This window comes from Patiria miniata, unplaced genomic scaffold, assembly GCF_015706575.1.
Source record: "Patiria miniata isolate m_02_andy unplaced genomic scaffold, ASM1570657v1 HiC_scaffold_4, whole genome shotgun sequence".
NCBI classification, from domain to species: Eukaryota; Metazoa; Echinodermata; class Asteroidea; order Valvatida; family Asterinidae; genus Patiria; species Patiria miniata.
Genome location: NW_024037071.1, coordinates 3,457,619 through 3,485,040, shown reverse-complemented (window position 1 = coordinate 3,485,040; position 27,422 = coordinate 3,457,619). Strand labels below are relative to the sequence as shown.

Below are 27,422 nucleotides of genomic sequence, written 5' to 3'. Positions count from 1 at the left end.
CTACTACAATGAAAAACAAAAGAATAAACTGCTGTTTACGTATCAGCTATATCTAAAAGTAGTTCCGCACCGAGAGAGGTTCGATAAGTAATCAAGTCCAACTCTAAAGATCACGTGGTCGAACTAATGGTTGACTTATCTGCTAAGTAAACTGAAATGCTGACAAAGAACGGATGAAACAATGACCTTAGGATAAGATGCACTGCGCGCCATGCTCCGAAATGTCAGATAAGCGTCTGGCAGGGTGACCGTAAGGCCAGAGCCAAATTCTGCTAAATGCACATCAAAAATCTGTCAGATTTATCAAAAATCTGCCAAATTCCCCAGAATTACTCGAAATACTCTATAAACACTGAAAATCACATGCAGATTGGTACTTTTGCCTTAATTAAGGTTCAAATTACATTATAAACAATCTAAGTCTCATAAAGATGTTGTGAAATTATCGCGTAAATTTACGGCAAAACACGGATCCGGCCACGACTTCGTCCGTTTCCCACTGAACCTCAGCACCTAGACCAGCCAACCTGTCCCTTTATGCAAGGGTTTGTTTGAAACGATTGAAGCTTTCTTAAACAAATATACCATTTTTTGTTCAAATTTGTTGTTTTTCTGTCAAATAACCATTTTTGCGGAATTCTGCCAGAAATCTGACAAAAAAATCCATTCTGTCAAATTTTCTATCAAACTCGTTTTTAAAAAAAAAATCTGTCAAAGTTAGCCGAAAATCGGCTAAAACGGCCGGTCACCATGGCGTCTGGTTTGACAAAACTTCACGGGGAATGAACTAGTTCGATTGAAATGGTTTGAGATCTAGCCAATCAAAGTTCATGTTTAAAATAATCATCCCATTCCATTTCAACCCAATTGGTCCCATCAGTTCACACCGCCTTATCTCCCTAAATAAGGCGGGCGTCCAGGGGCGGATCCAGGAATTTTTGCAGGGGGGGGGGGGTCGTCAGCAAGTCAAAGCTGAAATGTAGACAGTTGTGTTTTTCTGGACGGGGCCTCCGTAAAATAAATAGGTGGGGGGGGGGGGGGGGGGGGGGGCTCGTACCATACTTTCATTATGGGGGCGCTGTTCAAATCCGACAATCATCAACACTATATTACAGAATAGTGTACAAATACCCCCCTAACCCAGCTGGCTCTGACCAAATTTTGTGCACAAGCGGATACTATTACCAGTATAAATGTCACAATTTCTTTTGGGTGTCAGAGCAGGGGGGGGGGGAGGGTACACTATTTTTAATGTATTTCTATGAAGAAGAAAAAATTGAGTCAGAGCTGGGGTCCCCCCGGGTCCCCCCCCCCCCCCCCCCCCCCCCGCATCCGCGCCTGGCGTCTTACATTCCCAAATTCTCAAAACTCTTCTTTGGGAAATGGAGAATTTTGCAGGATTGAGGCTATATGGCAAAATGACGAAATGGCTCTATTTTTCAATGGAGTGTAGGCGTCACTTTTCAAAATGGCGATGGGCTTCAGGACAGCCTTTAGGGGTGATCGTCTTTGAATGGAATTCCCCCCAAAAATCATAGGTTAACCCCCCAAAAAATTGAACGAAAATGAAAGATGATATAATAAGCTTTAACTTGATGCGTGTTTCAAACACCTTCGAGAGCTGTATTTTAATATCACTCGCGTAATTATCACTGAGGTCACTGTTCTGCAACCCTAGACTTGAACACCGTAAATTGTAAATGGCGCCCCCTCTTGACCCATCCGGGAGCAAAATGAACGCGAAGTTTTTTTTTTTAAACCTCGGCATGCTCGTCAGCCGAGGATCCGTCACAAGCTCTGGGGTTATTTTAAGAACTTAGAAGCGTTTATTGCTCGAGAAAAATTGAGCATACTTTTTTGTTCAATATTTAGTGTAAAAATGGACCCGATACTGAGCCTGTGTCTCATACGTCACTGACCTAACGCAAGAAGCTTGAAGCCTAAGTGGAGACGAAACCGCCGTTTAGAAAACCCTTTAGGTTTTTAGTAACGTACGTTGGCTCTTGAGGGCGCCATATGTAATGTTTATAGCAACTAAAAAGTTGGGGGGAAGTCTATTTTTTAATAGATGAATTACGGGTTTATAAAGCTCCATGGTTTAAGTGATTTACAATAAACATCATCAGGAGAAAGGCAAACGTTAAATCATGGATTCCGATGGAGGAAAAATGACCGTTTTGGATGGTTATTCACCTGGTAAGTAAAGTGGTCCCCTTGATTGAATTTATCAGCACAACTGCACGCAATCATTCATAGGCCTAGTACAACTACTAGTACTAGTATCATGTAAATTTGAACTTTTTTCAACCAGTTGGCTGTTTTCAATTCGAATAGATAAACCAATATTAAAAATATACAATACTAGGCTATGTAGGTACTGAACAGGAGCCTGTAACAACATAACTGAATGGGAACTGGCAGTTGTAGTAGGCCCTAATGAGTAATATGTCTTGCCTAAGAACACAAGCGCCATGTTCCCTGTCTGGATTAATTCGAACCCATGTACCATGGCACATGGCGCATAAATTAGAAGCTTGATGCCTTTTTTCAGCCAAGATCTTTGAGACACGTCTCTTGGAGGTGAAGCAACAGGAGGAGAAGGCACTGTCAGCAGAGAGAGCCCAGGTCCTCTTTGAGGTGTTTGATGAAGTCTTACCACAGCTGGGGATCTTCAGAAATGTTCTCAAGATGGTGCGGGATGAAATATTTGGTGAGAATATCCTACCATCTCTGACCTATGACCTTAAGCCAAGTAAAAAAAACAACCTGTTACTCGTCCCGGCATGCTTCTATTTTCCCGCCAGTGTCCTTTTTTTCAAAATAAAAGGGTAGCTGCTCCATAGGACACATATGTTTCAGCATGTTCCAGAGTTGAAAAAAAAGACCACCTCCTTCCTTTTCTTCAAACATTCCAGAAGAGAAACTATTTTTTTACTTGGCCTCGGAGAATTGTTTAGATCAGGCCATACAGAGACTCTTAGTGCCAAAAAAAAAAAAAAAAAAAAAAAAATGGCAAAAGGTAACTTTCTGCTTGGCCATTAAAATTCGTCAGATTTTCCATTTGCAAAAGACCAAGCCTTTAGCAGTCAAGTTTGAGGTCTCACTTGAAATTTATAAAAATACAGATCAATGACCAAGAATACGAAGATAGTAAAGAAGCCTGATCCGAAATATGAGTTGACCTTGGAGAACAGCTTAACAAAGATGAAATCCGGAGCATTTGATTGGCAAAGTTTGAATGTCTTATTAATGTTAATTTAGATGAAAAAAAAACAATCAAGGTTGCATTTATATATTGGTGCATTGTCTAGGGGGATTCACACAAATAGATCGGTGTACTGTGTGTAAAGAATTAATCAGATGCTGTAAATTGTGGGGGAAAAAGGACATGGTGGTCTGGAAGTAGAGTCACTCACACAGTTTAGTATTCTCATTCACTTCAAATAACAACCAGATGTTCAAAGCCCAACTACCTGCAGGTCCCCTTCACCAATATCAAAGGACTCAAACACTCATTCTTCTAACAGACCATTAATGATTGGAACAACCTCCCTCAGCATATTACTGGGATAGGAGACACCAAACAATGTAGTGATGCCCTCAGATCTTTCAGCACTCATCAGTAGCATGTCCACTCCTTCCAATCTGAGTGATGATCCTGCAGGAGCTTTCAGGTATATAAATCAAGATCAAGATCAAGGCCTCAACTTGGACTCAAAAACTCCACTTTTAATTCCTGATTCTTGATGCCTTGATTACAGAGGCAGTCTACAGTGACCAGTACACAAGCTCAAAGGAGACGCACACGCCGTACAACGCAGCCACCAACGTCGTCACTGACAGGAGGGAAGAAGATCGGACATTTATCCAGCGGATTCCGTACTTCACTTTGGTCCAGAGAGTTTATGCAGAAAGGTATGGGCACTGGAAGTATGTCTGTCTTTTGAGCAACCCAGGAGTCGTTGCATGGGGTAATATTCGAATAAAGATAATTTGAGAAGGGAAATCTTTCTTTATACAGTGGTATAACCGGGGGTGGTGGGGGGGGGGGGGTGTTATGGGGGCCGTCGTACTGTCTGCTAACTTTTGACCCATTCGCGTGATCTGCACTCCCTGCTATGGTACAGGGATGTATTTTTGTGTTAAAGCACAATGCTGCATGCATTCATTGCTTAGAATGTCACCTGCCAGCCAGCTTATTACAAATACATGAATTTCCATTAGTGCGCATGTGCTATTAATAATGAGGTGCTTATATAGCGCTTTACACCAAGTGTCTCAAAGCGCTTCACAATTATTACCCCTGTTCATCAGGCCATGACACCAGTTTTTGCAGCAGCTCGAGATCAGCGCAATTTGGTCTCTCCTGGGTGGAGAGAGGCAATTCACAGTAAAGTGTCTTGCCCAAGAACACAAGCAGCATGTTCCCCACCAGGGTTCAAACACTACGGCACATGAGTTGAACACTGTAACCATTGGACCACACAAGTGCCCCATTTTCTTGACCTGCCTGTTGACGTATGCATGTTTGGTATCACCTTAGTCCAGTAGATGTTCCCAAGAATATCTCGGGATATTCAACATATGCGGTTCGAACAATTTAGGTTTGTGTATGTGAACACAATGCCCTCAACTAAGACAATATCTAACATGTTCTGTAATTGAAAAAAAGCCGGCACTGGTCTTGAAAATCCACGTTCAGAACGTCTTGCACTAAAACTAGACAAGTGACCATTCTGGATCAATGACGTCAAAAATGTCAAATTTATTTCTAAGTGAGTCTAGACTTGTTCTCTCGCGTTGTGTGAATTTGTAGACACGAGGAGGCAGCTAACCTACGGGATGAGATTGAAGCCCTCGAGGAGCGTCTTGCAGACAAGACTCAGCAGCACGAGGACACCGTGGCCGTTGTGGAATCACAAACCGCCCGGATCGGGGAACTCAAAGACGAGATCGCGAAGGCCTTGCAGGACGTCGAAGACAGGGATGTGGAGATTGAGAAGTGAGAAGATGATATCAGATGGGGTTTTTTTTGGGGGGGGGGTACTTTTATCAGGTTTTATTTGGCAAGGAAGTTTGTGGTTTGTTTGCTTGTTAACTTCACTCTTGTTAAAACTCGGTCTCAGTTTTGAATGACAGACACCTCATAATTTGAGTGTCTCTGTTTGACCACACTTAAATGCTCTGGCCCTAGTTTCTATTAACTGATCTATTTTTTATATTAAAATTATTTTAATTCTTTTTTGAGAGAGAGATAGTCAAACATCACAAGGCCCTGTAGGGCTACACAAAGCAGGGATAGAAAAGGAAATCTAAAAGTACTTCAAGTAGAAAGATAAGTTTTGATGTTGTGCTTGAAATGGGACCGATCAATATCAATTGGGAAAAAAATGCCTTGGAAATGGCAGCAAAAGCATCTTGTGTTCTTTTTCCATGGAAACAGCGATAAATCTAAAGTTTGACAACCTTATTACAAATCAATGTTCATTTTTGGGGCATTTTTTTTTTTAAGACTCAACGATGATTTGGAAGAGTTGACAGAAGACACTGACAGAGAGAGAAAGAACTTGGAGTTTCAGAAGCGCAAACTGCAAGAAAGGGTGACGGCTCTTGAGAAGGAGGCGGAATTCTTGAGCCAGTACAAGAGTGGTTACGATGCCCTTCAAGAAGGTAAGGCCAAAAAAAATGTATCCATGTGATGTTTCAATTCAACACTCCAAATTTCTAAATTTCGAGACGCTTTCTTTTTAGTGGAAGGCTCCAATTACATAACAGCGATAACCAAGAAGACAATTTGTTTGGGAAAGAAGGCTCAATAATTTTTAAGAGTTAAATCGATGAGTTGGATGGTGGGCTTTGAACTGAACATGATTTTCGTCGATTGGATGCAGAAATTGGAATGTTTAGTTGACCAATGTATAATAATTACCTTCTTTTTTGGATAGCCTTCAATGTCAAGATTGAAGAGGACAAGTACACGTCCAGGAAATCCAGAAGATCGGTCTTAGCTAACAAAAAGGTCAGAGAGCAAATGTTAAGAAGGGTCAGATTCTATAGAGGAGGGAATTTCTGATTGACAAGGGAATGACAGAGAAGGGGTTAGCGTCATTCTGAGGGTGCCTCAATTCCAATGCCATTTCGCTAGGATCCATCCTCAATCCTCCAAAATCCTCAAAAATTGTGCACTTATGTTCAAATGAAGGATACCCAGCGCCTCAATCCTTCAAAATCGTCAGGCAGTCCAGCCTCTCAAAATGCATTCATCCTAAATCCTCGCAAATCCTCCTCTTCTTCAAACACCAGTCATCCTCAATCCTCCAAAATCCTCATGTGCTAAAACACCATTCATCCTCAATCCTCAAAACTCCTCATGTTTCTCAAACACCATTCATCCTCAATCCTCTATTGGTTCTTATAATCACTCTGGTTTGTAACATTGCAATCGACAGAACCACCTGCTCACCAACTTCGATGCTGCCAAGAAGCTTGAGAAGCAGCTCCTGGAGGTGCAGAACCAGACCATCGAGGAGTTCGAGTCTTTCTTGGAGGCGCACAAGTCAGAGCTTCAGCACAAGGTTCTGCGGGATACCGCCGACGGGGGCTTGCTGGATAGAGAGTATGACGAAGAGGAGATGGAGCTCGAAAGGTTGGATACAGAGGTATGTGCTGTGTGAAAATATGGACCACCTGGGAGGGCAGTAGTGCAGACATATTGTACGATGATGCTATGTCCCTCGTGCGCGTAGTGCTAAAAATCTCCTTTTATGGAGATTGGCGTGGGCGCGGGACTCGTACTGCCCATGTGGCGCAGAACGCAGCAGTGCAGGAATAAAGTGTTTTAACACCAGCCGGTGTTTTATCAGCGGTTTAAACCAACAACATGACAGGCTCTCGACCAATAGGAATGGGTAAAAGTGTACATGTATTTATGAATGTAGAACAAAGACAGGTTCACTTACCCCTATAACTCCCAAGCTTTCCGAGGTACAGTGCGTTAGAGGTACATGCGACACATGGCCTGATCTTTAAGCATCCACAAAGGCAGGCTCACAACAGATCGTGTTCAATGATGAACCACTTGGTCAAGATCAGAGTGATTGGCACAGGTGTTGTTAATATGCCTCTACTATCCCAAAGTAAGGTCCTTGTGCAGGTGGAATCAAATTGGTGACCCGGTTTTAATTTTTTTGTATGACTAGTTGAGCACCGCGCAAGACCACTTCCAGCAGACCATCACCGCCCTGAACACCGAGCTGGACATGATCCGGCAGCACAAGGACGCCATCCAGCAGCAGACCCAGCAGCAGGCGGAGAAGCCCCGGGCCCAGGAGGCCAAGACGCCAAGCCGGTCACGCAGCGTGGCCTTCAAGGAGCCCAGTCCAGCCGGGGGAAGCTCCTTGGAAGGAGGGTATCGGTACGGGAGAGATGAGAAGGTCCCCAGCGTGAACGGAAAAGGTAGGAATGACCAGCGGCCGGTGTAACTGAACAAAAAATCTGCTGAGTGTGAAAATTATTTGCTTACTAAAAACAGGTTACCAACCAAAACATCATCCAATTATAATGTTATTTAGGATTGGTTCTCATCTAATTCATGCTAAGCAATATTTTCTGCTTAGCAGGTGCTGAACTAATCTTATGTCACTGCTTTACAGTTAGCATGGTTACCAGAAGAATAAAACTAATTTTCTCAAGGTCAAGACGTAGGCTTGTTTTGCAGAATTATTCACCAAATCTCCTCGCATATCATAGACTCTTTCTGTCCTTTCCCGTGCAAGAGACTAGCATTTGTGTTTAGTCAACACATTCGTGTTTTCATTCTGTGATCAGAGTCTGCGCTCTCAGTGGCCGACAACTTTGAGAACGTGGACCTCCTGAGCAGCGAGATGGATCCCTTCGTGCCCCAGGAGTCCATCCTGAGCAAGTACAGCGTCATGATCTATACCACCACCAACCAGAAGAAGACCTGGCATGAGCTGAAAGACGCCAAGTTCTGCACCAGCTGCGGGGAAAAGGTACACTAGCTGCTGGTGCTGCTGCCGGTGGCGGCGCTAGACTCTAAAATTTGGGGGGCAATTGGGGGGAAAGGAAATTTTTTTGAGGGGGGAGGGGGCAATATTACAACTTGGAGACAACAACAAAAATTAAACAATCTGGGAGCCATGAAGAGAGAGCTATTTCTCCCTAATATGTATTACTTTTCTTCTTTTTTTCATCTTTTTCATAATTTTTCAAATATTTCTTTGTAATAAAATTACAATAATTAATCAATATTGACAAAAATAAAATCAATATATTGACCTTTGGGGGAGTGTGACCTAGTGGTTAGGGTTTGTGACTCATGATCAGAGGGTCCGGGGTTCGAATCCAGCTGCTGGTCATATAATGTGTCCTTGGGCAAGCCACTTCACCTCCACTTGCCTCTCTCCACCCAGGAGCATAAATGGGTACCGGCATTAGCTGGGGAGTAACCTGCGATGGACTAGCATCCCATCCAGGGGGGAACAGAAATATTCTCAGTCGTTTAATGCTACTGAAACCGGAGATAAACGCGGCCTGATGATGAGCTACATTGGCTCGCGACAGACTTTACTATATTGAGAAAAATGTGGAGCTATAAGTGTAATAACATCACAGCCTTAGTGTTTTTTAATGATCTTTAACATCTTTAGTTTATGTATTTGTTCATTCATCAGACAGTTTTATGTCCGCACAAAGTCAGCGGGGAGAAAATAATCATGCTTCCACATAACTGCAGTCACATCAAGCTGTCGCGCCCAGGGGTACGCATTCCCATGGAGAGGACTAACAAAAGGTATGCCATCCCAAGAAATTTGCTGTGAAAAAAGTTCAGCAATTTTATTCAGGCTATTTATGTATAGGCGGACGCGGACATTCTGAAATATTTTACACAGCTTATCTAGTGTCCAGATCCATTTTCTTGAAACTCGATGGTTCGTGAGTCCGGAATGCTGAATGGTAACACATGAAAGCGCACGTGCTTATGAAAAGATGTTTTCATCGGCGCGGCTGATCATGACGTATTCCTGCCCACGCCTATAGGTTAAAATTAGACTTCACAAGTCTGAAAACAAATTTATCGTGTTTTGTTGTTGAACAATAGGTGTTCTTTTCGTACAAAAAATAGTATGCCGGTGTTTTGTGAAATTTAATATTGGGTCCGCCTCACTGATATAACTGTCCATATTAGTGATTTCTGAGACATTTTGAGATAAAAGCTACATTTGCCACTTTGGCCACCAAACTTCGGGATCTGGACTCTGCTACTTTCTAATGATTAACAGACTTGAAGCAAGTCTATTCTTCATATCACTCGTATTCTCCATAATGAATATCACAATTAACCATTTTGTCTAGGATATTTGAGTATCATTTGTGTACTTTTTAGTACAAAGATTTTTTACTTTTAACGAAAAAAGTCCTGTACGAAGGAAATTGCATTATGCCTTTTGTATGGTTTCTTTTCTCTGGAAAGAGGTATATGAGTTGATGAATATTACATATAATCTAAATATGAAAATTCTTTCTAACCTGTAATATCTATGACTTTTCCTATTTATCTCAAACTAATAACTACAACAAACGCAACAATTCCAGCTTACAATTCTAGAATAAAAAATAATTTGAAAGTCTCTTGTTTTAACAGAGCGCTCCATCCTCACCCACCGCCAACTTTAAAGTTATCCTCCACCTTGTCCGAGTCGGGCAACCTGCCAGCCAGCGATCCGGCTGGTACACGCATCCGTAGCCGGTACTCTGTATTGGAGAAGGACAACGAGCAGCATATATTCCACGGGGATTCCGTCACCCCCGGCGTAGCTGATAGCGCCCCCACCTCCGCGACGCGGATGGAGAAAGTGCAACATTCTCAAGACCAACAGGTCAGACAAAAACTCAAACAAACAAAAAATTTGTGGCCTCTGTTAAGAAAAATTACCTCCGCACACCCTCCCCCAACCTAAAACCTGGATATGCCGCTGCATGTAGCCTGTAATTTTTTAAGAGATTTTGTGATTTTGATGATATGTAATGTACTACTTTTCTCAGATGAGCACTTTTATGCCACTGTGGGATGACTACAAAGAGAGAACCAGTCTAACAAGGTCTATCCCCAAACCACTGGACATGGTAAGGACGCCAGACATTATTGATCATTATGACTGGCACAACATGCATATATTAAATGTAAAGATAAATACCAAATATTGACCAGTGTAAAATGTAATAGCAGTCGATCATGGAATACTTTGAAACGATGACTTTTGACTGGGCCAATATTTTTACTATTGACTTGTGATATATAATCTAATTGTTGGGCATATGGCATCAGAATGGTTGCCTAAAAAAATACAAACTTCAAAGGCCTAAAGACTACTGGTTTTTTTAAAAATTACCGAGACCGACTACCGAATGGATAAACCTTAGCTCCGGAAAAATTAACAGAATGCACAATTGATTTTGAAAAAAAAGGAACAGCACTTTCTCACTGACAGATGTCATGTTGCATCCATTTGTTAGATTACTGTCTGCTATAAAATGCAATTTTTTATAAAACAGATAAATCGTTTTACTTTGGAATTGTTCTCCTCAAAACAGAAAAGGACACTCTCCATCATTGGCCAGTTCTATGGCCACGCCTTGTGGCAAGACGAACACGCTTTGGAAGACGAGCCAATAGTTGGTGTCCTCGTGAGTTGCCATGGTTACTGGAAGAGAGCTTCTTCATTAACTTAAGTTTCGATCAAATAAACTTAGGAAATATTCTTACATACAAAATGGTGTGTTTTTTTTAAACTTTAGTCTGATATGCCACCAATGTCGAGACAATTGCATTCAATAAGTTTTATTTTTGGCAAATTCTTCCCCAACAAAACTGTTGACTCTTTTGTGTTGGTCTGTCCTCCTGCATGGTTTCTAGTTGTTGGAACACGTATTTTAAATAGCGCTTTCTTTTAATTTTCTCGACTTTTTTTTCCTCAGACTGGTTTCTACAATTACATGGCTGATCGTTACATTCTACCAGATGTGATGTATCTGTGTGCCCATGATTTCATCACTGCACTCATGGAATACTCTGTTGTCAACAAAGTAAGCTTTTGATCTTTGCATCCATTCATTTTTTAAAACCATTTGTATTTCTTAATGCTGATCTTTTAAATGCATTTATTCCTATAGATTTTTTTTGTTTTTTGTACTCGAACTCGTACTCACACTTATAAGAATATACTTGTGCTCATCTTTGCTAGAAAAAAATACCTGTGCTCGTACTGGTAGCCATACTCGTAGCAAAGTACTCATACTCGTACTCATGAGGATGTTCTCCTGCGGGAATTTTACCTTTTTTCAAGGTACACACAGGGAAAGAACTCTTTTTGATTTTTACTTTTGGTGGGCTTTTGCATATTTTTAATGCCTAGTCTGACAGCAATAATCCTTGAAAACATGTACCCATCAAATTGGGCTTGTACTCATTGTACTTGTACTAAAAAAAAAAATAGTTCTGCTTCCGGTTTCCCTACCTACCCTATTCTGACAGCCCCTACCCAATTTTTTTTATGGGAAAAATGAGAAAAATATCCCCCAAACCATCAATTTCTACCTTTTACCCTTGACTACACGCAGACGCCTCCATATGATCGTACACAAAAAAAATTGGCAAAAAAAAAAAAATTCCCTAGCTACCTACCCTATTTTCGAATGCCATGTAATCGGAAGCAGAATCGTTTTTTTTTTTTGCCTTAGCTATAATAGGGCTGTCCATTTTCGAATAATTTAGTATTCGATTACTCAAAACTGTGTTTGACCGAATATTCAGATATTCGAAACTGCCAGCTGCAACTGCGTGCCGCACCAGTAAAAAGTTGCACAAAGAGGGCGCCATTTAGAATTTGCATGTAGTAATCCATATAAGACACTGGAGTTTTTGGCAGTAAGTATTTTATGACTGCACAGGGCTTTCACCCGCTTAAAGGATGTGAACAATGAAGCGCCGTTAACAAAAAAGTGGGCACCTGACAATAAAGTGCTGCAACTTTATGCTAAAATAGCATCACAGTTGTGTGTGTATGTGCGTAGTTTTTTTGTTTTCAAATATTCAAACCGGCAAAAAGGTACTTGAATATTTAGTTGATGACTAACTATTCGAATATTCGCTATATTCAGGACAGCGCTAGACTATAAAACTGCCATTTTTCAACGCGTATTACACCTGGCCTTAGTTATGATTGACATGCTGATTGATGTATCGATTGAATTCATTATCACCCATTACTCTTTGCAGGCAATTCAGATCTTTGCTCAGATTCTCGTCGGTAACTTGGATGCTGCAGTCTTCCGATATCTGCTGGTCGTTTGTGATCTGATCGACAGAGTGGACTGGCAGTACGTAGAGGACTTCAAGGCGTTTGCCACAGCCATCTATCCATTCTTAAATGTAAGACAACTCGGCCTTATCTTTAAGGCATTGTTATTCCTCTAAAAATTCCCCTTAGATGTACAAACATACATGTATACTCAGTGGTGGTTCTACGGGGGCTAGGGGGGGCTTTATTAGCCCCCAAAATTTTGTCTACCCCCCCAAAAAAAATTCCATAAAAAAAACAAAATTGCACTAGCAAATTTAAGAATGTGACGTACATGCGAACGTTCTCCCCCTAAATAAATAGTCGTGAGAAGGGTGCATTTGTACACTTTTAGTTAATATAGTGTGCCTGATTGAAGGATTTTATCAGGGCTCCCCATTGAAAGATGGCGGATGGATTCTCTGATTATCTCGACTATTTTGCTGATACAAAATTGTGTCCAAGGGAGCCATAGCCCTTTCTACATAGCTATTTTATTGGAAACAAACAAAAAGACATTGACAATATATGTGCAAAATATATTTTGTGGGGAAAAAAGTAAGTGGGTGGGGACGAGAATTTTTTATTTTTGTTTACACGGCCTTACATTGTATTTATTTCTTGATGATTCCATAAAGCCAAAGAATGCTTTGGCGGTTTAGGGCAGCACAAAGAGTAATATGTTTCGAACTATTCTGTGTAAAATGTCCAAGGTCATGAGAATTTGAACCACATAATATCAAATTGTGTTTGTCTGCCGTCATTCTCAAATCTCCACCCTTTCTTTCTTGGTTTCCGTGGTAACCAGGAGGATGACATAGACCAGCTGCATCTTGGCTACACGTCCTTCAGTGAGAACAAAGTCTCCAAGGCCTTAGTGTACGAATACTTGATGTACATCATTCTCAAGTACCGAGAACCAAGATTTCAAGAAGTATGTTTGAATTTTGTTTTGTCAAATTCAGTAGATTGTGTAACTGTGTCCTGTAGACCAATTCAGGCTTGCTGTCACGGAGGCCCCCTTCCATGGCGAATGCATTGTGCTAGCTATTGTTCAGATAATCCGTCACGGGGAAGTTGCTTTGTACAATAGCTAGCACAATGGTTCCTCCATTGAAGGGGGCCTTGTGAGTGAACAGTGATCACGTGCCTGGATTCTTCTATGAAACAGATGTGGTCAAGTCGTCACAGGTCAATCACAAATTATCCAGTCTCACGACACGTAACAAGTCTGAATACAAAAAATAATAATAATAATACCGGAGTCTTATTTAGTGCACATATCTACCAACAATTAGGTACTCAATTCACTGGTAATTATGTCTTTTTTAAAGACAGGTAAATGAAGTTTATGAGAAATATAAGACCCAATGTGTAGCACCTTTATAAAGGGTATACTGCTAGAAATACACACTGCCAGAAACACCAGGGCAAACCCCTTCTCTTAGCGATAAGTGTTACTGGGTCCTTCAACGTGCATTACACAACACACGGGACCTACGGCTTTATGTCCTATCCAAAGGACGAAGCAATAATGGTAAAGTGCCTTGCTCAAGACTACAAGGACCATGTTCCCCGTCAGGATTCGAACCCATGTACCACGGCACACGAGTCGAACACTGTAACCATTGGACCACAGCCCCTCAATGATTAAAATCATTCAGTCGTAAATCAATCGGTAGTCACTCAGTTTCTAGCTAAGTTGCAAGCTATCGTATGAACTGCAAGCAAAGGCTTTCCTTTGTCAAAGTGCAAGTCCAGTTTACTTGTGATCTCCTTGTGATGTGATCTGTGATTCGACTTGTGATTTGACTTTGTGATGGACTTGACCTTGCTCTTCAGGCCGTGAAGCAACAGGCTTGCTAGGCCACTCGGAATTTACAAAACCTTATAACAAATTTGTGACATGGACAACAAATTGTCTCTCTTTTTTTTTTTAGATTGAGAGCAAGTTGTTACAAAGGCCCGGCAAGGAGTTAGGCCTGATGAGCGAAAAGGAATTCGGCGAGGCCGTGGATGCCATGTCACCCCTCGCTAACGAGAAACTACGGCATCGCCTGTTTGCCGAGGCCCAGGCCCACTGTAGTGAGGGTCCTAAAGTAGCCGTCATGCGTCTGTCTCGTATCCTTGCTAATGTAGTAGAGGCTTGCATGGAGAGTTTTCACTCACCGATCTCTATGTACCGACGGGATAGTGCATCAAGATCACTGGTTGAAGTTACTAAACCACCATCTTGAGAGGCCTAAAATATATACAAATTTTACAGTACTTTGAGATAGAGCACAACACTGTAAGGGCTGACTATAGCAGCGGCCATATTGGGAGGCCAAAAAAGTGACTCTTGGCAGCTTCACTTCTTTGTGAATGACATTGTGCTGTATCCAGTCAGTATATTCACAATAGGGATCAGCGATTCGAATCCATCCTAGGGACCATACTGCTGGCATCCTCACTCAAATATGTAACAGCAGAGTTGGGTTTTGTACACTAGACTGTAACAATGCAGATTTGGCGTTTTTTTTTGTTTTTCAAAATTACAGTCAGAAATTGGCAAAAAACACCAGTTCTCATGTCGTTATATTTTAATTGGTGAACACTATTTTATTACATTTAGCATGCAGCAGGACATCAATATAATTGGTATTCCAACATGTTGGTACCTGTAGCTCAAACTATTAACTACCACTAAAGAAAATTGCTCAGGAATCTGGAAATATATTTTAATAGTCAAATAACAACTTGGCAATTATTTTATATTTCAGCTTATTTTTCACAAAACAGAACTTTTTTTTTTACAGATCAACATATGTCAGTACATATTAACAAAACAGATTTTTATCAATTCACATTTGAATATCAACGAAATCAACATTTACACCATTTAAAAAAATTGATTTGTTTATCTTTGATTGTATTCATTCTTGCAGCTAGCATTAAAGAACAAAACCTGCCCTCTGCTCATTTTGCTTACAGTGTACACTTGTAAAAGAGAATAATCTCACAATCTAAAGAAAAGTGGTGAGATTTCGTGCAGTTCAGAAAAATCTAATGGCAAAAGTTGGAAACACAAGAAACATTTGAACATGAAATATACATCTTTTATTTTGATATCAGTTTACCATTACAAGTAACCAAGCATTTCAAAAGTATTTACACAAACTACATGCAGTGCAACCGATCGAAAAAGCAAATACGATCTGAATATAAATGTAGATCTTTTGTTTTAAAGGTAGAATGGACCATTTGTCATTTTTCATTTTTTTTCATTTGAAGCAACAAAGGTGCTCAAAATCTAAACACGGATGCTCAACAATTGACCTGATGAAGTTTTAGCACTGTGAATGCTGTATATTTTGAGAAAACACAATATTCTGAATCGCAATTTTAATTCAAAATTTGCTGAGTTATATTTTGAATTGCACCCTCTCATCATGACACAATCCTGAAATCAGCATTCGGGCCATGATTCTCATTCAGCCGTGATGTCACACACTTAACCGACGATTATCGCTAATAACAAGAGCAAACGTGTGTGTCGTGTCAATGCTTGCACCCATTCACGGATTCGCCCAATTACAAACCAACTACCAACGGAAATTTCCAAAAATGTGTCACTTGACACATCTTTGAAATTTTCTTCTATTATTGTTGTCTTCAAAATGACAGCATGCTAGAAGAAATAATTTCACAGGGAATAAAGTGTCATTAATATCTTTAAACCAAGTAAGATTTTTAAGAATAATTTGGTCGGTTACATTTTGGATAGCTGCAAATGGTTCACCGTACCTTAAACATCATTTTAAACTAAGAAGTCACCATTCTCTTTTATAAGTTTTCAAAAAGAGTTTACACAGACTTTATGCTAACAATTGATCAAACAGTTCAAAATATTTTCTTTGCATAAGCATCAAATACAAATTTGGCAAATATGTATCATGTTTAATCAGGACACAGATCTTTCATTTGAATAATAATTCATTTTAGTACACAACAGCAGCATAATAAGAAGTATACATAAACATCAGATAATAAAACCAATCCCACCTTAGAGTTTTCTTTCCAAAGTAGAATAGATTTTTCATTTTAGAATCAAATGTATAATGGTCTCAAAATTAATAAAATTGTTGTACCACCACTTTGATGTCTTTTAGTGATACAATTCAATACAATTTGGCATTTATAAAGCGCCCTTCAAGGAACACAGCGCTGTACAAGGCAATATATATTATAAATTACACAATGAACAATGAAACTCAATAAACAGAACATCAAAGCGAAATACAAAGCAATACAAGAAATTTGACAAACAGGTGCTTTTAGAAGACCTTTGAAAATGCCCAAGGTTTTGGCATCCCTGATGTTGATGGGCAGATATTTCCAAAGGCCTAGTCCAGTGGCTTGAAACGCCGGTACGAGTTCTGGTTTTTGGCACAGTTGCTGGTATAATCATTCCTTTAATTGTGTACTTCAATTTTTAAATTGTTTTTTTTTGGGGGGGGGGGGGTGGAGGAATGATTTTGAACATAGTAAAAGCACATCTCTGTAATCTCCATTTTCAATTTAATCAGAAAATTGACTTTAACCCGTTTTTCATGCAAGGAACGTCACTTTAAATTCTGGACAGGAATCTGTTTTTCCACCTTAATAATCACTTTGCCCAGATATCGCTAGCTACCTCCTTCTGCAGCAGGTTGCGCCGCTCTTGAGACAGAAAATTGCCGAGAAAGTGGAGGACAGCAGAATATTGACCAGCGCCAACCAAGCCCAATGTAAGTAAAAACAAAATTAATTGATAACCACTACGGCAAAAATAAACTATAATACACCTTACTCACCAGGGAGCCATTTTTGATCGTGTTCCCTGAACGTGTTTTATAAATTAGAAACTGTTGAATGGGATGATGCCAGACTATTTATACATTCAATTTCAATATTTTTTTTAAAATGTGGCTTAAACATTAGGGTATGATCACATTTTTTAAATTATTCATCAGAGCAGACTGGTATTAAATTGTAATTAACTGTAAATCATCGCTTTAAGTTTCAGTCGCAAGTTCCAAAAAATGAACATTTTGCCTCACTTTCAATTTAATATGGCCGACTCGTCAATGAAAGCCTTTAAGGGGCAGAGCAGGTTGCATCCATATAAATTGTATTGTGGCTGTGGCTAGCAGTACACAAGTGTTTATGTAAAGTTGCTTTACCTGCTGTCACAGGCGCATGTGTGATTCAGGACATGATTGTCATTCAGCCAGTTGTAGCTGTGTGATGTCACACACTAATCGACGAATAATAGGAGCGGTATGAGTTTTTTTCTGCATTCAATAGGGGACGTTGAACAATAGGGGACAATAGGGTCCCCAATTCCCGAGAGGTCCCCAATTTGGATTCGTGTACAAAACATATGGGAGGTCTTCCTAAAAAGTTCAAAGTGCAAACAAAAAGAGGAACAATAGGTCCCCGATTGCAGGCAAATACACACTTGGTTGCATGCTTGTGCGTCATGTCAACGCTCGCACCCATTCACTGATCTCCCAATTGTGAACCAACTCTATCTTAACCGAATCTGCAATTTATTGATGCTTGCACAGGTTAACGATTGCTTTGTAAGCATTACGCAGGACCAATCTGTGGTCTTTCTGTACGTACGTTAGAAAAAGGGCCCCAAAGAGCATTTGTAGCGTAGCTACGGCGAGGGTAATGTAACTTGCCTGATCAAACTGAAAGTTTACAAGTTTGAACGTTATTAAGTTAGATATCATCATGGGGGGCAGCCATGCCATGATGATAGTCGTAAAGTAGGCACATAAGTACCAGATGGATTTGGATGTTCGCACGTGGCGGGGTCGTGCTACCTGATTATTGTCATTTGTGGGGTCGTTGGTGGCAATGTGTCCTAGGTTAATTCTCTCAGCTTCTATTTTACGCTGTTGGTATCTGGCAATGACTACCAGCTGAATTACCAGTATTGCCATTGCAAGTAAGCAGGGCACTGCCAAAACATCAAACACTATAACTGCCACTTTCATGTAGTACTGGTCGTTGAAAACATCTAATGCTGAAATGAGCTTGCCCTCAACACTGCCAAAGTTAATAAAATACGGCCCGATGCCAGAAATTAAAGAAACTGCCCATGTGAGCAGAATAATGCAGGACCATAATTTAGTAGTCATGAGGCGCATATACTTCATGGGCTTCGCTATTTTGAAATATCTATCGGCAGAAATGACGGTGGAATTCAAGATAAAGCTAAGTAAAAAAGAGCACGATAGTCCTAATTCAAACAACATAAGTGCTGCCTTTTTAGGAGTAGTCATGTCATTTCTGCTAAAGGATGATGCCAACAACAAGGTAAGACAAAACTCATTGACAAATAAATTGACCAGAAAGTAATTGGAGGGATTTCTGAGTTGGCGAAAGAAAGCGACAGAGAAGATGATCCAGAGGTAGACGAGAGAGAGGACTGCGCAAAGTGTCGATGCACTCACTCGAAACGCTAATGGTAGTGAGAGAGAAGGCTGATCTGCTGACGAGTCATTCAACTCCATAGTTCCCCTTTACTCAGACAATGACATCGTAACGATCCACAGTCGAAGAGATCACACTAATGGCTGTCCAGATTCAGATCAGTAAGACTTGGCCCTCAACAGTTCTCACCTGAAAAGAATCCAACAGTTTTTCAGTTTTCTGTTATGTTTTTCTGTTTTGTGTGTGTGTTAAATCACCTGATTGCCGTTTAGCCACAAGTGCTTGCGGTCCTTAATTCAAAGATATGGATTTAATCTGTTTGAAACTGATATGGCAGTGTCTTCAAGTTAGAGACATAACCGCAATGCAATGAAAAAAGAGGTAGATCATTTCTGAAGTTAAATTTAGTTGAGGTACTTTCAGTAGCGGTGAAACTTTCTTCTCTACGAATTTCTGCCACACATCTACCATAAGCTATACTTTAACTCACAGTCGGCCTCAGTCATCTCGTAGTCAGAAAGAGATGAGTTAATACGAAATAGAAACTGGCAGTGGAAATATTCGCTCTTTTTTTTTTTCATCTGAAGATCCCAGCATCGAGAATCAAATGTGACATGGGAGCTGGCATGACACGCAGAACTGAGCCTAACGCAGATCGCTTGTTTCTAGAACCTGTTTCATCTGTACGCACTTTTTTCCACAAACGTATTCCGCATTTTGACTCCACTCTAATTGAGTTCCTGACAAGTTATCTTGCAGCGACACTTTCTGTTGTCACAAAGTCTGCTGTGGATGACAACAAATAATAAGTCGCTGATATTGTATTAACTGATGAAAGAGATTAGCTAAAACTAGGTAGAAACTGACAGTGGAAATCTCCACTTCTTGTTTTTTTTTCATCTGAAGATCCTAGCATCGATTGTTCATGGATACTCGACAGTATGATGGTCTCTCACTTGTTATACTGCTGGTCGCAGCCACTTCTCGTGCAATTCGCGCTCTCAAAATTCTGTCTTGTTCAGGTCTTGAGCACAGATACCGGGGATTTCAGAAGCAGTAACCCCTTGTTCAGTAGCATGCGTAGACACTGTCCTTTACACTCGGGTCCGGTTGTCTAGTTATTGATATTGTACCTCAAACACTGAGTAGAACACCGTTCCCATGGCTTTTAATCATACTTTATTCTTAGATTTTTTTTTATTGGCAATGACATTTGGTAAACATTGCAGGGACAAGATTTATTGCAATCCATCAATTACGATGCACCAGAGCTGTCAGTGGAGATATTACTTGCAGCTGACTGATCAGAGACTCATAACGGGATAATTAGGAATACAGGTCATGGGCTGTCATTGTTATTGCCTCGGTGAAAAAAGAGATTTACTTAGTAACACAGCCACTTGACTACACCAATGTTCCATGCAATGCAAACGCTTGCCAAGTTTTTGCAAATGATTCCCGTTGGATATGCACACAAAGAGTGCAAACGTTTGGAACGTTTGCGCAAGTGGAATGCAGCCCAGATGTATTTGGCCATTTCATAACTTGATGTTACAAAGGTTGCTTTTTCAAACAAATCCAACTTGCCAAACCTACAAATTTTGGCAAAAGTCTACTGAGTGACTTCAGAGCTCATCTACAAATTCTGATCTCAACTGCCTACCACGCTACTTTCAGGTTTATACAAATTTTGTTTGCTGTCTAATTACAATATCTAGTGTTACTTCTATAGGTATACAATATACATGTATTAGTTTTCAGTTCAGCAGGTGAACTTGTTACGGATGGCCTTCCATGTATCACAGAGCACCTGCCTGTGTTCGCTCTGCATGTATGCCAGAAATAGCGCCCCCAACCCCATCTGCATTACTGCGATACCGTTGAGAACGAACATCGCGACATACACACCCTGTGTCAGGGCCACAACTTGAAAGGCGACAAAATTAACGAGGATGATGTTTGGGACCCAGACAATAATGATTGTGCTAAAGGACATGCTTGAGTAGCGTGCTAATTTGGATGAATGCTTTCTTTTAGGGCGTGCCCCTTGATTTGGGATATTGGGTTGGCGGTCGGTGGCAATATTTCCGAGATTGACTCTCTCGGCTTCTATCTTGCGCTGTTGATTTCTGGCAATACAGGCCAGAGCGACAACGGACACTGTGATTGTAAGTAAGCAAGGAAATGCAAAGACATCCATGAGGACTATAACGAGTGACAAGAAAGCTTCATTGAAAAACAGATCAGCTATCGATATGAAATCTGAATCAAACTTGCCCATATTAGTGACAAATAAACCAATGAAGGTAACAGCCAACAGACCCCAAACAATCAGAGTAATACCTGTGCACACTTTGTTAGACATGAGGCGCACATACTGCATGGGTTTGGCAATTTTGAAATACCTGTCAAGGGCAACAACAGCAGAAAATAACAAATAACCGTAGGCGGAAACTGCAGTTAAACTAGCTACCAGCAACACCGATGTTTTGGGGAGAAGGGTATTTGTGTCTACGTGGATTTGAATCAGAAGTAACAGGTTGGAAAGAAATTCAGTGACAAATAAACTGACCAGGAAATAATTGGAATGATTTCTGAGTTTGTGACTGAAAACGATAGAGAAGATAAGCCATGAGTAGATAAGACAGAAGATCGTTCCAAATACAGTCATGAGCACTATGAGTATAGTTGGCAGTGATAGATCAAAAGGAGAGGGGGTTACTAAAGAATCATTTTTCTCCATTTTGATGTAGCTCAACCGAAATGTGTAGAACTCCTAGAATTTATGTTTTGCAGTCATACAGTTGAGACTTCCTGATTTCAGAGTCTTTCTTCCATATAATTGCAGAAGACTTGTACAGCTAGGTTTTACTTGAAGGTTGGGTCATACATATCCACCAAATCTTGTGTCAAGTCAAAATCGAAACCTTGCTCTTGTCACCTTCTCTTCTCAGCTTCCGAATAGTGATGATACGTAATTATCGAAAGATTTTATGGGAGAATGGAACTGAACAGGTTGAAAATGTTCCTTTCAAAGCAGCATTTTCTTCTTGGTCAGCCTTGAAGTTTCAAAAACTTTGGAGTGATTCGATACCATGAAATCAAATCTCAGTTCAATATATTTCTGACATTTCAGAAATACAAAATGTGACATTTCGTCCAATTGAGTCTCTCATCATCTTGGGTATGTTGTCTGGCCACAGCTTTACCATGCATCGCCAAATTCCATGTGTGTCATATTTTGGGCTGGTGATGTCCCGACTTCAGTTTCCCTCCTTCGAGTTGACAGAATCCAAAAGCTTGCTGCTTATAGCACACGTCCTTTTTTTGGCCGGGTACTCAGTCCTTTTTCTCAGCTTATTCTACAGGCATCATCACAGTGTGTGATCATGAGCTCTCTAGATCCGTACTGTTCTCCGTACTGTTCATGTAAGTAGCATTGCACATTTTCCACAATCAGGCATTGGTTTTACTGTCTCTTTTCCAAAGGAGTCAGTGCAGTGAGACGTAAGACTTCCCGTGTTTTAATCCTGTTGTGGGTTGGAACTCACTCCCTGCGATGTCCTGCATTTTGTCATCATCTGGAGTCATTAAGTCTTTCCATTTTCAAATTAAAAACCACAATCTGTTTAAGAAAAGTAGACAGATATCTTCCTTCTCAATAGGTCTTTCTGATATCTTCTGATGTCCGTACACATTCGTACCTCTCCTTGAGTTCAGCTGCCTCGTGTTTGGCAATCTTCTTAAAAAGCATCTTGTAATTTACGTCACTCAAAGGCTTTTTAAGGAGGATGAATGCCATGGCAGTTTGGCATGATTGCAAAGTCATGTCAAAGCACTGCTGTTAGCCAATGAAAAATGAAGTGTTTACAGGTTGCCTAGTGAATCTCCAATGTCAAATTAAGGTAGGTCACTGTCGGATTTGATTGAAAAGATGATTGCATTTGTCTTCGGCATTACCAACGTTAATAATACTGTGAGACGTGATTGTGCAAGAGGCACCATTGATGAGCATGTTACTATCATCAAAGCAGTAATTTGGATAGGTTTAATCAAAGCCTCCATCAACCTAAATGTAATCCTGTTGGTTTTAGTGCTATAAACTTTCTCTCTGTTTGATGTTACAGTTGAAGTTGTCACTGCCTCCATACTTAATGAAGTCTCAATTATCTCCAGCGATCTCGGCATCAGAACTTGTTAATAAATACTATTAAAGATGTGCCGTCCCAGAGATTATCATTTTGGCCATCCTCCTTTTCAGTTCACTTTTTGCAAACAAGGTTCAGGGTTTCTTTTTTCTTCTTCTTTTTTTCTTTGAGAAGGGCTAGCTAGTAGTTTTTTTAAAGGCCACTTTTTTAATTACTTGTAAATTCATTGGTATTTGTTCACCATATCTTTTTTACATTGTTTGTAATACACGTACTAAAACTGCTTTTTATACTTAACTAGACTGGAGTACAGGCCCGTCGCCAACTCCAGGCATTAGAGGGGGGGGGGCACAGTACAAATGGGGGGGGGGGCACACCACAAGAAAAAAACACACTTCTATATAATTTTTACGCTGGGGGGCCAGTTGCTCGTTACGGGTTTGCGACGGGCCTGCTAGAGTACTTACATATATTGAATGTATGATTATAGAAATACATTCATGAAGAAATCTGAGGTATGGTACCTTAAGAGTAACGCAACAGTGAGAAACAATCTAATATCAATAATTGCAAGTTAGTGTGGATATTCCAAACTAGTTTGCTGTAAGTGAACATGTGTTCACTATTGTGAAGGTGTTCATTGCATACATTTTAAAGGTTAGTGTGTGAACTTGTTACGGATGACCTTCCATGTATCGCAGAGCACCTGCCTGTGTTCGCTCTGCATGTATACCAGAAATAGCGCCCCCAACCCCATCTGCATTACTGCGATACCGTTGAGAACGAACATCCCGATATACACACCCTGTGTCAGGGCCACAACTTGAAAGGCGACAAAATTAACGAGGATGATGTTTGGGACCCAGGCGATAATGATTGTGCTAAAGGACATGCTTGGGTAGCGTGCTAATTTGGATGAATGCTTTCTTTTAGGGCGTGCCCCTTGATTTGGGATATTGGGTTGGTGGTCGGTGGCAATATTTCCGAGATTGACTCTCTCAGCTTCTATCTTGCGCTGTTGATTTCTGGCAATACAGGCCAGAGCGACAACGGACACTGTGATTGTAAGTAAGCAAGGAAATGCAAAGACATCCACGAGGACTATAACGAGTGACAAGAAAGCTTCATTGAAAAACAGATCAGCTATCAATATGAAATCTGAATCAAACTTGCCCATATTAGTGACAAATAAACCAATGAAGGTAACAGCCAACAGACCCCAAACAATCAGAGTAATACATGTGCACACTTTGTTAGACATGAGGCGTACATACTGCATGGGTTTGGCAATTTTGAAATACCTGTCAAGGGCAACAACAGCAGAAAACAACAAATAACCGTAGGTGGAAACTGCAGTTAAACTAGCTATCAGCAACACCGATATTTTCGGGGAAAGGTAATTTGTGTCTTGATGGATGATAATCAGAAGTAACGGGCTAGAAACAAATTCAGTGACAAATAAATTTACCAGGAAATAATTGGAATGATTTCTGAGTTTGCGACAGAAAACAATAGAGAATATAAGCCACAAGTAGATAAGACAGAAGATCGTTCCAAATACAGTCATGAGCACTATGAGTATAGTTGGCAGTGATAAAACAAAAGGAGAGGGGGTTACTAAAGAATCATTTTTCCCCATTTTGATGTAGCTCAACCGAGATGTTTAGAACTCCTAGAATTTATGTTTTGCAGTTGTACAGTTGTGATTTTCTGATTTCATAAAAATTCTTCCATATAATTTCAGAAGACTTGTAGAGCGTGTTGTTTTTGAAGGTTGTGTTGTATCCTCCAAATCTTGTGTCAAATCAAAATCAAAACGTTGCTCTTATCATCTTCTCTTCTCAGCTTTCCAATGAGTGATGTAAAAAAAAAAAACGTGCAATTTGTGGGAGAATGGGGCTGAACGGGTTGAAGATTTTCCTTTCAGAACGGCATTTCCTTCTTCGATACCATGAAATCAAACCGCGGTGTGATATATTTCTGACAGAGTTTCAGAAATACATTTGTGACATTTCATCCAAATGAGTCTCTCTCATCCAAATGAGTCTCTCGTCACCTTGGCATGTGTTGTCTGGCCACAGCTTTACCATGCATCGCCAAATTCCGTGTGTGTCATATTTTGGGCTGGTGATGTTCTGACTGCAGTTTCCCTCCTACGAGTTGACAGAATCCAAAAGCTTGCTGCTTATAGCACACGTACTTCTTATGGTCAGGTACTCAGTCGTTTTTCTCAGCTATATTCCTGCGGGCATCATCACAGCATGTGTTCGAAGCTCTCTGATCCCTTCTAAGTCGTACTGCACATTTTCCACAACCTCGCATTGGTTTTACTGGGTTTTTTTTCCAAAGGAGTCAGTGCAGTGAGACGTAAGACTTCCAGTGTTTTAATCCTGTTTTGTGTTGGAACTCACTACCTGCAATGTCCTGCATTTTGTCCTCATCTGGAGTCATTAAGTCTGTCTCGTTTTCAAATGAACCACAATCTGCGAAAGAAAAGCAAACAGATATCTTCCTTCTCAGTAGGTCTTTCTGATATCTTCTGATGTCCGTACACATTCATCCCTCTCCTTGAGTTCAGCTGCCTTGTGTTTGGCAATCTTCTTAAGAAGCATCTTGTAATTTACGTCACTTAAAAAGTCTTTTTAAGGAGGATGGAGCTTTGGCGGTTCTGTGCGATTACAAAGTCGTGTCAAAACACTACCGTTAGCCAATGGTGTGAAAACGGCACACGTTTACAGTGTTCACAGGTTGCCTAGTGATACTACTTCTCCAAGTCAAATTAAGGGAGGTCACTGTCGGATTTCATTAAAAGATGGTTGCATTTGGCCTAGCCAACATTGATAGATTACGAGAATATATCATCAAAGTGGTATGGTCTAAATTTGAGGGCTGTTTTCTGTATCAAAGCCTCCACCAACCTGACTACCACTCCCCCACCCAGATCTGAACTATGTGTTCATTTTAGTACTATAAAATATGTTGATGTAACTATTGATCTTGTATAGTAAATAATAAAGTCTTCAAAATTATCTCCAGCATTCGAGGCATCATAATTGGTGAACGAGAATTAACACACGCCACCCCAGAGCTTTTTACAGGTACTTTTGAGTGGTCGAACTGAAGTTTTTGTGTCATTTTGCATGTAAATGAGTCAGGGTACAGTGCGCTTACATTGGGAAGTGAAATAAATTTGTCACGTTCCCGCATACGCACATGATCTGGCTCCAATTTTCCTCTTATTTCTGCAGAATGACAGGTCCTGTGTACATTACCGTTCGCGGAAAGCCCCTTAATGTAAGTACCTACTAACAATTTCAGCTCAGAAAAATCCGCGGATGGAAAAATGAAAATAGAAAAGTTTGATCGTTTCTCTGATCTGATACAGTTGGGTGCTACTGATGCCTGGTAAACTCAGACATGGAAACTTCATTTCGGCCACTGGTTTTGGGCTGTATATTCATTAGATCATTCTTCAAAATTTAATAAGACGTGACCTACCGTACCTATAGAAAGTTGATTGATGTTTCTGGGAATTTGAGCTGTATGCCATTCATTTATATAAGAGTGTCAATCTGCTGTAAGTTTGCGAGAGTCACTCATTCACTGTACACACTATTTATGCCGCCATGTTTGTGTGCGTTATATGCCTGGCTTTGATTTTCAAGATGGCGTATCCTGATAAAGGTCTATAGTAAGGCTGCGAGACGTAATTATTCCTAGAGGCAGTATTCTGAGCATGTCACCAGGGGAGTTGCTAGAAGGGTGTGACACCCCCACTGCATTATTCATTTATGTTGGCAAAGTCATTGTCCTGTACGCAAACTGTGTTTCCATCAGCAAACATGCTGCAACAAATAGCATCACGAATAATATTAAATATCATTTGATTTGAATGAGCTCCAGCCCCCCCCCCTCAACCTTGCCTTACCAAGATTTAAACTAAAGGCTTACAGCGCTGTATAAACTTACCTTCCTGTGATGTCATGACAATTGATCATATCACTGTCACCATATTTAAGTCTTCTAAATTATCTCCAGCGAAAATTGAGGTATCAAAATCAGTGAGCAGGTTATTGTGTTGGAAAACACGAGTTAGTTGGAGCATGCATAGACATGTATTACCGGTTCGTCAGATGGCCGATGGACTACTGACAAAATATTGTTTTCCAGAGAATCATGACTGTGCTCATATTGCAATGACGTGCCCTATCTCCTGCAAACAGCCTAAAAGCTTATTCCCTCATTAACTCTCTTGGATTAATGAAGATGGATGCGACAGCCGACTTCCCCCCCCCCCCCAACACACCGACTTTTGCTGCATCAATTTAGGTAGAAGCATTGTGTGTACAACAAATGGAGGCTGCGTTACACATTCAAAATGAAGGCTGTTTATTGATGCTCCAGTGGTAGCATCATCGTGCGTTTTGTGGGACTGGGGTTTTTTTAA

At 40.5% G+C, this 27,422-nt stretch overlaps 1 protein-coding gene across 1 annotated transcript; it reads left to right on the top strand.

Annotated features, from left to right (window-relative positions):
• Positions 1 to 2,026: 2,026 nt before the first annotated feature.
• LOC119739714 (citron Rho-interacting kinase-like) lies at positions 2,027 to 17,137 on the top strand. Its single transcript, XM_038214744.1, has 18 exons — positions 2,027 to 2,196; positions 2,552 to 2,710; positions 3,762 to 3,915; positions 4,817 to 5,002; positions 5,513 to 5,670; positions 5,946 to 6,019; positions 6,450 to 6,659; positions 7,200 to 7,455; positions 7,828 to 8,012; positions 8,694 to 8,812; positions 9,665 to 9,899; positions 10,066 to 10,146; positions 10,615 to 10,707; positions 10,999 to 11,106; positions 12,299 to 12,451; positions 13,168 to 13,293; positions 14,300 to 14,480; positions 17,021 to 17,137. The coding sequence occupies exons 1-18, from the start codon at positions 2,148 to 2,150 to the stop codon at positions 17,134 to 17,136; spliced, it is 2,643 nt and encodes an 880-aa protein (XP_038070672.1). The 5' UTR covers positions 2,027 to 2,147; the 3' UTR covers position 17,137.
• Positions 17,138 to 27,422: the final 10,285 nt, after the last annotated feature.

Bases quoted from the DNA above. Each gene is read 5' to 3' on its own strand.
- LOC119739714 (XM_038214744.1), top strand. From the start codon at position 2,148: ATGGATTCCGATGGAGGAAAAATGACCGTTTTGGATGGTTATTCACCT. The intron at 3,916-4,816 runs GTATGGGCACTG...GTGAATTTGTAG, and splicing joins CAGAGAGTTTATGCAGAAAG to ACACGAGGAGGCAGCTAACC. The intron at 6,020-6,449 runs GTCAGAGAGCAA...TGCAATCGACAG, and splicing joins CGGTCTTAGCTAACAAAAAG to AACCACCTGCTCACCAACTT.